We start from the raw sequence: 14,622 nt of genomic DNA, 5'->3' as shown, positions 1-14,622 counted from the left end.
TGGAGCAAGTCATTTTCCCTATTTGTGACTCAGTTTCCTCATCTGAATAATGAGGGTGTTGGACATATGAGGAAAATGAGTTTGGTTATTCAAGGATGGATTCTATTCAGTTTTCAAAAAGTAACATTCAATTTTACCCAGAAACTGGAATGACAGAAAATCCTTTTCTTGCTAGATGGCAAGTTACCTACTTTTCTACCCTTCAACTGAGTATAATGCAGGAAAATGAGGGCCAAGATATTTAGAATGTAAATCCTAAACCCTGATTTCCAGTTCTCAGCCCTGGATTCCTATGTAAAAGTCCTTATGCTGTTATTTATATCTAGGCAGATAGACTAAATAATGTACATATATAATAGTGTTAAACGCTACTCATCTTTATCTTGCTGAAACTATTAAATACTGTAAAACTAAACTTCTTCAAACATCAAATTGACAGACTCTCAAAAATTAAGGCTTTAGTGTGCTAATGTTGCTGAGATGACAGTTGCAATCTAATTATAATTACATTTTTCAGGTTAGCATTTTTTCAAGTACATCATTTGATGCACAAAATTTTTTGTTAGCTTTGCTGCTGCACTAGAAAGAAGAAATAGTATCAATAATATTAAGTCTTTTGTGTGCAGCCTGTCCTCTTCCTGGAAGAATAAGCATGGAGAATTTTTCCACATGTCCTTTAATTAGCATCATGTAAATACATCAACCCCTAAAAACTACAGCTAGGAAAGGGCAGAATGTAAAGCATTAACTCAATTAGCTCTGCATTAGTGGGTTTGTGTCAGGCCTTCCTTAAATATTATTTTCCACACATTTATGTAATGTTGAAACTGAAAACCTGGGTTTTGAAATATATTTCCCTAATGGAATGTAAAGAAGGAACTATTACTCTTAGAGTACAAACAAATCTAGCACTTATATCCTAATGCTGGAGAGAACAGAGACAATAATAGTATTTCACAGGGTAAGCAGTTGTACAATTCAGCTACAATGCTTCCAATTAGCTTTTCTCATCATTTGTCATCTTCTACAAAGGCATTTCATCTACAAAAAATGATAGCCCTTTTGATAAAAGCACTAAGAACCATTGTGATTTTTCAACAAGTTGTAATACAGTAAGATGGAAATCAAACAAATAGCTCTTTTCTGTTCACCAAACTATCCTTCATTCACATATGCCCCAAGAATTCTGATCAGTTTCTTGGATTCTTAAGAAACTCTGCACAATGATTCTGCATAGAATTCCAAGTGATAGATCCATTAACCTTCTAACTACCAAGAGGATTACTATGGTGATATGCCAAAGTAGTTAACTATCCATCATTCAATTCCTTTTGGTATGTGATTAACTAAAGACACAAATGAGAAAAATGGTTAATGATAATGGTTAAGTTAAATGAGAAATTCATGACTCCCTAGAAAACATTAAACTCTTAAAGAATGCTATCTGATATCACTAAAGGCCTTTCAAAAAATGCTGAACTTGAGCTGCAAAACCTAAATGAGCAAAGTAACTTATAAGATGTCATGAAGAGAGAAAAAAAAAGATCTGGCAAAGATTGAATATGGAGGTTGAGTAAAGTGAGAGGAGGCTGAAGTTGCCAATGGGGGAGACTGGAAGGATACTGGTACCCTCAACAACAAAAAAAGAGAAATTCAGAGAAGCAGAGCATTCAGGGGAAAAGATAATGAGTTCTGTTTTGGACATATTGAGTTTGAGATGCCAAGGAAATATGCCATTTGAAATGTCAAATGTGCGACTGGAGCTTAGGAGACTTGAGCTGCAGAGCTAGATCTGAGAATCATCTACATAGAGATAACTGACCCAATGGAAGCTACTGAGCTCACTAGTAGGATAATATAGAGAGAAAAGAGAAAAAAGTTCCAGACAGACAGTGCTTTGGGGGGTATGGGGGGACCACACATAGTTAAGGAATGTTACCTGGATGAAGATCCAGCAAAAGAGGCTGAGAAGGAATAATCAGGAAGAAAATCAAGAGAGATTAGTGTCATGAAAATTCAAAGAGGAGAAAAAGTTTAGTAGGAGAAGGTTATAAACAATATACAAGAAAAATGCTGATAAAGAATGTCAGATGCAAATTTTTGAAAATAAAGAGAAACAGTATTTATCTTTCTTTGCCTCTTCTACTTACCTAGAAGTTTTGCAATGACATAAAGAGCTTGTCCCCAAAGGAAAAATTTTCCATCACGCCCACAGTTGCTAGGAAATCTCTTCTGACTACCAGGATTTTTCTTCTCAGATTCCACAAAGTCAGCTGGCACATAATAATACTTTGGTACAACAGGATACCCTACAGAGTTTAAAAATATATAGTCAAATAAAATTAGTTTCCTTCTTTGTTATTCAATCTTTATAAAGTGAAAATGGTTTTAGAAGGGGAGGGTTAAAAGGTAGTACATGTGACAGCCAAAACTTGATAAGATGAATGACAGTCCACAATCTGGCTTCAGTTTAAAAATGTATTACAAAATACAGAGAAAATAGTATTTGAATACTCAAATAACACATATGCTTTACATACGGTTTCTTACCTAGCAATATGAGGATAATCTCTTTTAACATTTTTTAATTTTAACAACTACCCACAGAATAACAAGTATGAATACTTAAAGGGAAGGAAAATACTATTTTAAATAGGATTAGTCCAGCAAATCTTCATAAGTGAGATCTTCGCCCATCTTAAATGAAAAATTATAACTCTGAACCATTTCTTATAAAAGCAACTGCCATTTAAACTTTAAGCCTATTACCTACCACTCAATATCATGGAAAAGAAAAAACATCTTCTCTAAAGATTAAATAGACTAGAACTTTAAAAGTCTTTTTTTCTAAAGTGCCTTTACTTTAAAGTATAAAAATCATTATTTTAAGTGAGGGACCTCTAGCTACTACATGAAAGAAGAAAAAAAACAATCACCATGGTTATAGAGAATTGTAAAGGTATTGCAAGCATATATCAAGAATTTAATTATTTTAAGACTGCATATACTTCAAGATCTCCCTGAAATACCATGCTTCCATTTTTATAACAAAAATTATGTCATCAACAAACACATCTCAGTTCTTTTACTAACATAAATGTCTATAATGTATGGGGAAAGTTAATAAATGAGGACATTTGGGGGCCCAATGTGTAAACAAAACCAATGAAATTTCCCTGAATTTCTAAACCTAATTCAAAAAACCACTAATATTATTTATTTATATAATATAATAAATAAAATCATCATGTAGAATAATTGATAATTTTGAACATGAGGACTGAAAATATGACTCTGTTAAAAATCACATTAATACTTTTTAAGGCATTCCAAATATCTTGTTGTAGTTTAAGGGGGTAGAGGGAAGGCACACAAGAAAATCAACCCCATTGCTTTCCAGTAACACTTTATTTTTGAACAAAAAATGAACCACATAGTGTAATCACCCATTAGAAGGTTTTTGGTAATAGAAAAAATAAAATCAAACATCAAAGAGTAAAGACTGGCCACAGTAAAATATATTCAAAATAATATTCTCTCACAATTCCTCAGTATGAGCTCTAAATGCTTGGAAGAAAGGTAGTATTGTCACAGTAAGCATATAGTTTGCCCAAGAAAATTTCTTTGAATGGGCCTATGATAATTTAGATGGGTTAAGTTTTGGCCAAATACTACATTAAAGTCACAACTTATTTGGTGAAGATGCTAGTGAATGTAAAATAAGCAAAAAAAAAAAAAAAAGATTCCCAGACTTTCAGGATTATGACTTGATAATTCTATAGTCGACACTAGTCCTAACTGCAAAGATTTAACTTCATTCTTCTCAGGGAAAATGAAATGGTACAAAAAATGAAACATCATAAGGAATTCATGAGTACTATGTTTTTTTTTCACTTCAAGTTGCTTCATCAGCCATGTTCAAGTCAGCATATATTTTTTCACATTATTAACATACTTCAAAAGCATTTTGATGAAATTTGGATGAGGATGAGATCTCAAGTAGGAAATACAGCTTACCTTCTGTTGACTGATGAAGGACTGGAGTCAGAAGATCTTGGTATTCCTTCACTTGTGTAGGATTTCCTCTAAAAACTCCTAAAGGATAGAATCACATAAATTCTAAACTTAAATAAATATCAGACTAATTCGATGCAATTAGTGACTGAGTTATTATTTTCCCCCAAAGAGTAAAATTCTATATTAAGTCAAATTACAGACTTGAAATTGAAACTATAAAAACTATAAAAAAAGAAATTTATTTCAGGAGGCCACCCGAACTTTTAAGATTTAAAAAGTGAATTTTAATGCTTTGAAACTTCACTGCATTTATATTATGGATCTTAATATTATACACATTTAAAAGAATACAGAATTTTGTTGGTATGGTCACTCCCTCCACTGATCAGATCACAACCTCTCTGTGCCTTACTAGATAGCTGTCATGGGTTAATGAAACTGGGGGGGGGGGGGGAAGAAGCATTATTTTTTATGTCCAAGTTGTTGATCAGCTTATCCAAACTTAGCTGGGGTGATCTGAAGAAGATATATATCATTCTAGTCTATCTGCATGGCATACTGAAAGCCTTTCCATATTGGTGGAACCTGACAGAATTTTTGCTTTACTGGTATAGTCTTCTAAAAGCCAAACTGATCCTCCATGTAATGATAAGGCACTGGGGAAGGAAGGCAGTGTGGTACACTGGAAAGCATACCAGCTCTAGAGTCAGAGGATCTGAGTTCAAATTCCAGCACAGGTTTACTGCCTATGTATAAAAATTTGTGCCTTTTTTTAAAAAAAATTGCTTGGGTGTATTTATTATGTTGTTAAAATTAAAAAGTGTTAAAAGGGATTATCCTCATAGCATTTGAAAAGGAATTGTATATGCAACATAAGTGTTATTTGAGTGTTCAGATACTATTTTCTCTGTATTTTGTAATGTATCTTTTAGGATGAAGCCAGGTTATTGACCTTGACCAAATTGCATAATTTTCTGAGCTTCAGTTTCTTCATTCACAAAATAAAGGGGTTGTCCTAGATGGCCTCTACAATTTCTTCCAGCTCAAGATCTAGGAGACTATGATTCTGGAAAAGATTAACAATAGTATAGGATTATAATTAGTATGATTTCCATTGTCAAGGAATTCTCCACTCAGTACAAATAATACTATAGCATAATTATCACATGGCCATTAGCCTCAACAGGTACAAGAAAAAAAAAAAAGGTCTGAACCATTACCAGTAGTTCCACTGGGTAGAAATGTAGTGAACTAAAGATGTGGAATGAGGAATGTGTTGTCAGATCTGGTTAATGTTTCAATTGGTTTTGCTTAACTGGACTTTGCTTGACTTTTCATTACAAGGTAGGCTTCTACTGGGTGGAAGTCTTTGGCAAGTGATGGTAAGGTTAAAAAATAGTCACTAAAAACATTTTTTAAAGTATCAACAACCAAACATGGCACTGGATAAGAGGTGAGAAAATACATCTTTCTCCAGTCTTTGCAGACATGGGGCACTATAGGTGTGAAATATCACATTTACTGTCAGACATGGTAGATTTGGCTAAATTGCTTTTCCCTCCTCCTCCCTTTCATTTTTAATCTTTAAGTAATGAATCACTGGATAGAGGAACTGAAGGAATATATTCAAAAGTAAAGGTGACATAAAAACAAAATCTATCAATAACAGTAAGATTAAAAAGTATGATGCTGTTGAACATAAGATACCTTGCAGTTAGCACAATTTTGTTAGGGTCAAAAGGTCATATCTCACTGCACTTTTCTTACAGGTCAATTATATAGGCTATATTTTAAAAATAATCACTTACCATCAATCATCATATAAAGGAAAAAAATGGGAAATTCACATTCAATGCCATCAAAGAGCTAAAAAAGAATAATTCACTGTTTCAATTGCTGGAATCTTCCAACATGGTTGTATATGATAAAATATTATTTGTCATGCACATGAATATATATTCAGTCATTAATCAATTCTGAAATTAGACCAATTTTAGCAAAGACATTTAATTTTTTTAAATCACATTTCTTATAAGTTCAAAGATCAAAATAAGGGTATTTAAATTGGCACCAGAAATATTTGAAATTGAAATACTGAAAAGGTGTTTCAAAGATAAATGGAAAATTTAACAGATAAGTATTAAAAAATCAGAAGAGCACACACTAAAATTTATTTTAATACAGTCAAACTGTGGCCAGCTGTGAAATTAAATAAAATGATAAATAACTTGTCTACTTTTTCTGCAAAATTCAATGCATGCTGATTTTTTCCCCCAAAATGGTAATTTTATAGCTAAACAAATCAGGAAGATAAAATGTTGCTTGAACATTTTCTCAATGTACCATCTGCACTGATGAGGGGAAAAAGAAAGCTGACCCTATCCTGTATTCAATCACTTTTTAGGCTACTAAAGCAAACTCCTAACCATCCTTCACTCTCAAGTCTCCATATTGTTTCTTTTTTCAGGAGATTCAGTGCTCTGAAATTAGGATAGTAAAGGTCAGTAGGAAAAATATGAATTAGCTAGCACAGAATTTTAAAGATCTGAATCCTATTAGGTAAGGAACAGAGAAGACACACATATGTATTTTTTTTTTACTTCAAGGAAAGAATACAAAATTAAATATATTTGAGGCGTTATACTTAAAAGGGAGATGTATAATTAACCATAGAGGAAGAGATGATGCAGCACTAATTTTGGCAACAATACAATCTCTTAAAATATTGGAAGTTCCAAACAAGTGTCATAAGACAAATTTCTGTAGGGGTAATAGTAGCTTGGAAAAGAAAGTAAAGGGGTAAAAAGGACCAATTCTCCCAAAGGAATAAGAAGTCAGGTATGGGCCTGTAGGGCATATCAATTACACAGCATATTAGAGTACCTTAATTTCAGCTGGTTTATAATAGCGTCGGTTTGGATCTTCCAGTGAAGTTCTGTACCCATCTCTCAAGAAACGCTTGAATCCATACTTTCCTTTTAATTTTCTAACAATTTTGTCAAGTGTCTGACTGAACAGAGCATCATCATCAAGGGCAAAAGCAGGGTAACTAATGCAGGGGAGAAGTGCAGCATCGGTATTCTGAGGAAACAGGAAAAAAAAAAACGAAAAACAAAGCAAGTACATCCTTAGAGTGATGCTATGCTTCAGCAAAGAACATCATGCCACACTAATATAGGAATTAAATGTTATTATGAAAATGAGAGAAAAATGGACAGAGGTGCCATGAACAACTACGGCTAGAATGAGAATTATTAACCAAACAAGTGCTAGATCATTAGATGATTTCGATTACATAAAGCTAAAAAGCTATTGTATGGAAATAATCAATGTTACTAGAATGAAGAAATGCTGTTGATTGTGTGGGTGTAAATCTTCTCAGTAAATATCTCTAATAACAATCTTATATCCAAGAGATGAATAGATAAAATATGTAAGGCAATAGATAAAAATATGTACGTTTAAAAAAATGCTCCAATAAAAGAAAAAGGATATGAAGCAATTATCTAAAGAATAAATGCAAACCCTCAAAAGCCATGAGGGAATGCACCAAATAGAAATGAAATTCAAATGAAAACAACTCTGAAGTTTCACCTCACTCTGATCAGATTGTCAAAGATGACAAATTATGAAAAAAATAAATGTTAGAGGGATTGTGAGGATACAGAATAACTAATGTACTGTGAGTGAAGCTATGAATAGGCCCAACAGTTCTGGAAAAGAAGCTGTAGCTATGCCAAAAAGAAAAAAGAAAAAAAAAGTTATTCCTTAATGACAAAGAGAACTTAGAGAGAGCTCAAATTAGTCAATATAATCAGTTATTTCTAGCTGACATGAGTGTGTTTGGGAGCAAGGGTTAAGCAATGAGTCAAGTGAGATGAATGACTAATTAAACAAAGGGGGTGAAATTCCTTTCCTTTGTCACAAAGAAATACAAATTCTGGCACACACAAGGTTTCCCAAAAGTCATAGTATAGTTTAAGGCTTTAATGGTTTAAATATTTTAATCTTTAATAGCTTGAATCTGTAATAATACTTCTGAGACATTCTGTATAATACATCCATGTGATATATATGTATCTGCATGTATATATGTATATACATAGACATAAGTTAACAGTGGATAATAAAATATTTAGATAAAAACTATGATTTTAATGCTTCAAGGCTCTGTGATTTTACTTGCATGGATATTCCTTCTACTAATGGAGATCACAATCACTCTAGTCTTTGTATTTGGTCTTAGACTATGTTACTGTGTCTAAAAACATAGCAAGCCAGTAATGAGCTTCAATGAGCTAAGGTAGATTGGGCTTCAAACAAAATATATACCCTCAGTTACTAGACACATATTTGAAGTTTTTTAAGCTTGGTAGATCCAGCTAGACTGTGTACTCTGCAGGCACAATCTTCAAGAATGGGTGACACCTTCATAGCATGATGAAGCATTAAGGGATGACTTTGGTGGAGGGAAAAAAGAAGGGGGAAAAATTCTAGTTTCACTCTTATGCTACAGTAAAATCCAAAAGAGTCCACTAAATCTGAAGTGGTCTATATCTCTCTCAATATCATAAATAAAAATCTATATATTACTATGATGTAACTTCATTTTATTTCAATAACTAGAAATGGAATAAAAAAACTTATTGCAAGGCAAAATTATAATAGGGGCAGCTAGGTAGCACAGTGAATATAGCATGCTAGTTCTGAAGTCAGGAAGACTAAACTTCCTGAATTCAAATCTGGCTGCTGACACTTACTAGCTGTGTGACCCTGGGTAAGTCATTAAATCCTATTGGCCCCAGTTCCTCATCTGTAAAATGAACTAGAGAAGGAAATGGCAAACCGCTACAGTATCTCTGCCAAGAAAAGCCCAAGTGGAATCACAAAGAATCAGACAAGACTAAAACAAATGAACAACAACAACACAATTATAATAACATTTTTGTATCAATTGACAAGTCTGGTTCATCTAAAGTTAAATGTGAAATGTGCATTAACCTACCAAGAAGTAAGAGGGTGTGAGAAAGTGTAAAAATGGTTTTCAAGGTAAGAGAATTAGCCTCCTATCTATGCTTTCTAGAATGATATTTAAATGAAAGAGTAGAGCCTATTCTGGGCAAAGCTGACAATTTTAAGAAATGGATGATAAAACTGAAAAATATAATGTGAAAAAATCCTTAGTATGTTCTTAAAATACTCTGTTAAATTACTCACATGAGATCTGGATTCTCTTGGCAACAGTGAACACAGAGTCTGTCTGTTTCGATTATGGGCATCAAGATCCACAAATATAACAGACCAAGAACATCCCTGGAGAAGAAGATGAACAGGAAAAGATGAACTTCTTAATCACAGAGAAACAGTTTGGAGAAATTTTAGAATTGTAATAGCCACTACTGTCTTTTTAAAAACTTTTACTGATCTTTCGCTGTTACATCACCTTTATTTCCTAATATATTCCAGTCCCTTCCTTTACCCAGAGAGTCACCCATAAAACAAAGAATAAAAAGCAAAAATACAAACAAATAAGATAAAAGCAGTTCAGCAAAACAAACCAATACATTAATCAACTCTGCACACTATGTGCAGTGGCACCTTTCTAAAACAAGTCTGTACTGTAGCTTAAATTGTAAGTTCAAAAAAAAAATGAAGTTCACAACTACTTGATAAGTGATATAAGATAGACATCAGATTGACTGAAAAATATCTGAGGGGCTTAGTAGAAAATTATCTTCATATGAACCAGTCACAAAAGGCTAATGCAAAATTAGGTTTCATTAAGAAAGGAATGGAAAAGGAAAAGGAAAAAAAAAACATGTACAAAAATATCTATTGCAGCTCTTTTTGCTGTGGCAAAGAATTGGAAACTGAGGAGGTACCCATCAATCATGGAATGGCTGAACAAATTATAGCTAATATTTGTAATGAAAAACTGTTTTGCTATAAAAAATTATGATGGAGATAGTTTCAGAGAAATCTGGGATGACTTGTGTGAACAGATGCAGAGAAAACCGACCAGAACTACGTGAACAATTCACATGAAATATTATTATTATAAAGATGAACACCTTTGAAAGACTTACAAATGATGACCAACACAAGGACCAAACACAATTTCAGAGGACTCATGATGAAACATATTACCCTCATCAGTGTGCATGAGACAGATTTTTCTTTGGACATGGCTAATGTGGGTTTTTTTTTTCCAGATTGAATATGTTTACAAAAGACTTCTATTTTTCTTGCCTTGATAGGAGAAAGAACTGGGAGAAAATGTATTGCTGTGAAATAAAATAAAATTGAATTAAAAAAAAAAGTAATAGAGACTAGGACTAGGGAGGTGATGGTCCTTTTGAACTCTACCCTGGCCAGACTATATCCAAAGTAATCTGTTTAAAGGATCAAATGTGATATTTGTAAAAAGCTTAGTACAATGCCTAGTACATAGCAGGCAATTAATAAGTACTCATTCCCTTCTTCCCCTCTTTCTCCATGCCACATTTAGGGAATATTGATACCTAGAGAATTTTCAGAAAAGAGCAACCAGGATGTTGAAAGCAATAAAGCATGTGGCCTAGAGAAAAGAAGTGACTTTAGTGGGATAGTTATCACAAATGTAGAAGCTGTAATAAGGAAGGAATGGAATTGTTCTGTTTGACCCCAGAGAGAAAAAAAAAACTAAGAGCTTTGAGAGGAAGTCGGAAACAGACAAATAAGCGTTCTATGTAAGGAAGCAGTTCTTGGCAATAACAGCTATCCAAAGATGGAGTGAATTGGCTTCATGGGATATCCTTCACAAGAAGTCTTCAAAAAAAAAAAAGGTTGGATGTACTGTAGAGAGGACTCTTATTCCAGTATAGACTGGACTAAAAATGAACTCTAAGGTCACTTCCAAGTCTAAAATTCTCTATTTCTTGCTCTTGGCAAGGCAACAACTTTAATCAAAGGAGTTTTAGATGGAAAAGAAAGGGACAAAGATTCAACATATCCATCAAGCTAGATATTATAAAGAGTAGTTACAATGTACATAGAATAATAGAAGAGAAGCCCAGAAATTTACAGAAGAAAAAGTTCAAAAAGAAGGAACTAATAATAAAATAAAACTTATTGCTTCAAATTTATGATTGACAATTTTAGTCAATCCTTTCCATCCAATTCAACTGAACAAGTATTTTTTTTTAAAGCATATATGATGTGCTAGATACCATGCTGGGTTCCCATTTGTATGATCTCTTTGGGATACAGACCTAGAAGTGCTATTGCTAGGTCAAATGCTATGCACATTTTTATAGTCCTTTAGGCATAGTTCCAAATTGCTCTCCAGAACAGTTGGATCAGTTCACAACTCCACCAACAGTGCATTAGTGTTCCAATTTTCCCACATCTTCTCCAATATTTACCATTTTCCTGTTTTGTCATTGGCCAATCTGACAGGTATGATGAGGTACCTAAGAGCCATTTTGATTTGCATTTCTCTAATCAATAGTGATTTAGAGCATTTTTTCACATGACTATAGATAGCTTTAATTTCTTCCTCTGAAAACTACCTGTTCATATCCTTTGACCATTTGTCAATTGGGGAATGACTTATATTCTTAGAAATTTGAATCAATTCTCTATATATTTTAGAAATGAAGCCTTTATCAGAGACATTGGTAGTAAAAATTCTTTCCAAATTTTCTGCTTCCCTACTAATCTTGGTTGTATTGGCTTTGCTTGTGCAAAAACTTTTCAAATTAATATAACCAAAATTATCCATTTTGTATTTCATAATGTTCTCTGTCTCTTGTTTGGTCATAAATTCTTCTGTTCTCCATCAATCTGACAGATAAACTATTCCTTACTCTCTTAGTTTGTTTATAGTATCAGTCTTTATATCTAAACCATGTACCCATTTTGACTTTATCTTGGTGTAAGGTGTAAGATGTTGGTCTATGCCTAGTTTCTGCCATACTATTCTCCAGTTTTCCCAGCAGTTTTTATCAAATGGTGAGTTCTTAAACCAGAAGCTGGAGTTTTTGGATTTATCAAATAGTAGATTACTGTAGTCATTAACTGTTGGGTCTCATATACCTAACCTATTCCACTGGTCAACCATTCTATTTCTTAGCCAGTACCAAGTAGTTTTGACGCCTACTGCCTTATAATACAATTTAAGATATGGTACAGCTAGGCCGCCTTCTCTTGCATTTCATTTCATTAGTTCCCTTGATATACTGGACCTTTTGTTCTTCCAGATGAATTTTGTTATTGTTTTTTCTAGCTCCACAAAATAATTTTTTGGTAGTTTGCTTGGTATGGCACTGAATAGGTAAATTAATTTAGGAAGAATTGTCATTTTTATTATATTAGCTCAGCCTACCAATGAGCAAATGATATTTTTCCAATCATTTAAATCTGACTTTATTTGTGTGAAAAGTGTTTTGTAATTGTGTTCATATCGTTCATAAGTTTATTTTGGCAGGTAGACTCCCAAATGTTTTATAATGTCTACAGCAACTTTAAATGGAATTTCTCTTTCTATCTCTTGCTATTGGGCTTTGTTAGTAGTATATAGAAATGCTGATGATTTGTATGGGTTTATTTTATATCCTGCAATTTTGCTAAATTTGTTTATTATTTCAAGTAATTTTTTACTTGATTCTTTAGGATTCTCTAAGTATACCATCATATCATCTGCAAAGAGTGATAGCTTTGTTTCTTCCTTGCCTATTCTAATTCCTTCAATTTCTTTTTCTTCTCTAATTGCTAACGCTAACATTTCTAGTGCAATACTGAATAGCAGTTGTGATAACGGACATCCTTGTTTTACCCCTGATCTTATTGGAAATGCTTCTACCTTCTCCCCAGTATATATAATAACTGCTGATGCTTTTAGATGGATGCTACCTATCATTTTAAAGAAGATTCCATCTATTTCTATGCTTTCTAGTGTTTTTTTTTAATAGGAATGGATGTTGTATTTTGTCGAAAGCTTTTTCTACATCTACTGAGAAAATCATATGATTTCTGTTAATTTTGTTGTTGATATTATCAATTTCGCTGATAATTTTCCTAATATTGAACCATGCCTGCATTCTTGGTATAAATCCTCCCTGGTCATAGTGTATTATCCTCAAGATAAGTTGCTGTAATCTCTTTGTTAATATTTTATTTAAATTTTTTGCATCTATGTTCATTAGGAAAATTGGTCTATAATTTTCTTTCTCTATTTTGGTTCTTCCTGGTTTAGGTATCAGCACAATATTCATATCAAAAAGAATTTGATAGGACTCCTTCTTAACCTATTTTCCCAAATAGTTTATATAGTATTGGAATTAGTTATTCTTTAAATGTTTGATAGAATTCACTGTAAATCCATCTGGCCCTGGAGATTTTTTCTTAGGGAGTTCATTGATAGCTTCTTCAATTTCTTTTTCTGAAATGGGGTTAGGTATTTTATTTCCTCTTCTGTTAATGTGGGCAATTTATATTTTTGTAAATATTCATTCATTTCACTAAAATTGTCAAATTTATTGGCATACAGTTGAGCAAAATAGATCCTAATTATTGTTTTTCTTTCCTCTTCATTGGTGGTGAATTCACCCTTTTCATTTTTGATGCTAGTAATTTGGTTTTCTTTTTTCTTTTTTTTAATCAAATTAACCAAAGTTTTATCTATTTTACTGTTGTTGGGTTTCTTTTTTTCATAAAACCAGCTCTCAGTTTTATTTATCAGTTCAATAGTTTTCTTAATTTCATTCATCTCCCCTTTGGTTTTCAGAATTTCTAATTTGTTATTTAATTGGGGATTTTTAACTTGTTCTTTTTCTAGCTTTTTTAGGTGCATGCCCAATTCACTGATCTCTTCTTTCTCTATTTTATTCATGTAAGCATTTAAAGACATAAAACTTCCCCTAAGGAGTGCTTTCACTGCATCCCATAAGTTTTGGTATGTTGTCTCATTACTGTCTTTCTCTTGGATGAAGTTATTGTTTCTATGATTTGTTGTGTGACCCACTCATTCTTTAGAATTAGATTAGTTTCCAATTAATTTTTAGTCTATCTTTCCATGGCCCTTTATTACAAGTAATTTTTATTGCATCATGATCTGAAAAGGATGCATTTAACATTTCTGCCTTGGATTGTAAGGTTTTTATGCCCTACTACATGGTCAATTTTTGTGTAGGTGCCAGGTATCACCAAGAAAAAAGTATATTCCTTCCTATCCTCATTCAATTTTCTCCAGTGGCCTACCATTTCTAACTTTTCTGAAATTCTATTCATCTCCTTAACTTCTTTCTTGTTTATTTTGTGATTAAATTTATCTACTTCAGAGAGGGGGAGGTTGAGGTCTCCCACTAGTATAGTTTTGCTGTGTATTTCTTCCTATATCTCCCTTAACTTATCCTTTAAGAATCTGGATGCTATACCACTTGGTGCATATATGTTTAGTAATGATATTACTTCATTGTCTATGGTAACTTTTAGCAGGATATAGTTTCCTTCCTTATCTCTTTTGATCAGATCTATTTTTGCCTTTGCTTTATCTGAGATCAGGATTGCTAACCCTGCTTTTTTTACTTCAGCTGAAGCAAAATATATTCTGCTCCAGCCTTTTAC

General features: G+C 32.9%; 1 protein-coding gene across 2 annotated transcripts in view; it reads right to left on the bottom strand.

Moving 5' to 3' along the window:
- PHKB (phosphorylase kinase regulatory subunit beta) overlaps positions 1-14,622 on the bottom strand; it is a 231,278-nt gene that overhangs the window by 96,626 nt on the left and 120,030 nt on the right. For both annotated transcript variants that reach the window (XM_027867903.1, XM_027867904.1), the window contains 5 exons: positions 9,235-9,330; positions 6,901-7,098; positions 5,826-5,883; positions 4,018-4,095; positions 2,151-2,309 (listed from right to left, as the gene is read on the bottom strand). In XM_027867903.1, the coding sequence (XP_027723704.1) occupies positions 2,151-2,309; positions 4,018-4,095; positions 5,826-5,883; positions 6,901-7,098; positions 9,235-9,330 (589 nt within the window). The remainder of the gene's footprint in view (positions 1-2,150; positions 2,310-4,017; positions 4,096-5,825; positions 5,884-6,900; positions 7,099-9,234; positions 9,331-14,622) is intronic.

The sequence above is a fragment of the Vombatus ursinus genome, unplaced genomic scaffold (assembly GCF_900497805.2).
Source record: "Vombatus ursinus unplaced genomic scaffold, bare-nosed wombat genome assembly UNPS02014786.1, whole genome shotgun sequence".
NCBI classification, from domain to species: domain Eukaryota; kingdom Metazoa; phylum Chordata; class Mammalia; order Diprotodontia; family Vombatidae; genus Vombatus; species Vombatus ursinus.
This window is presented reverse-complemented; position numbering and strand designations above follow the sequence as displayed.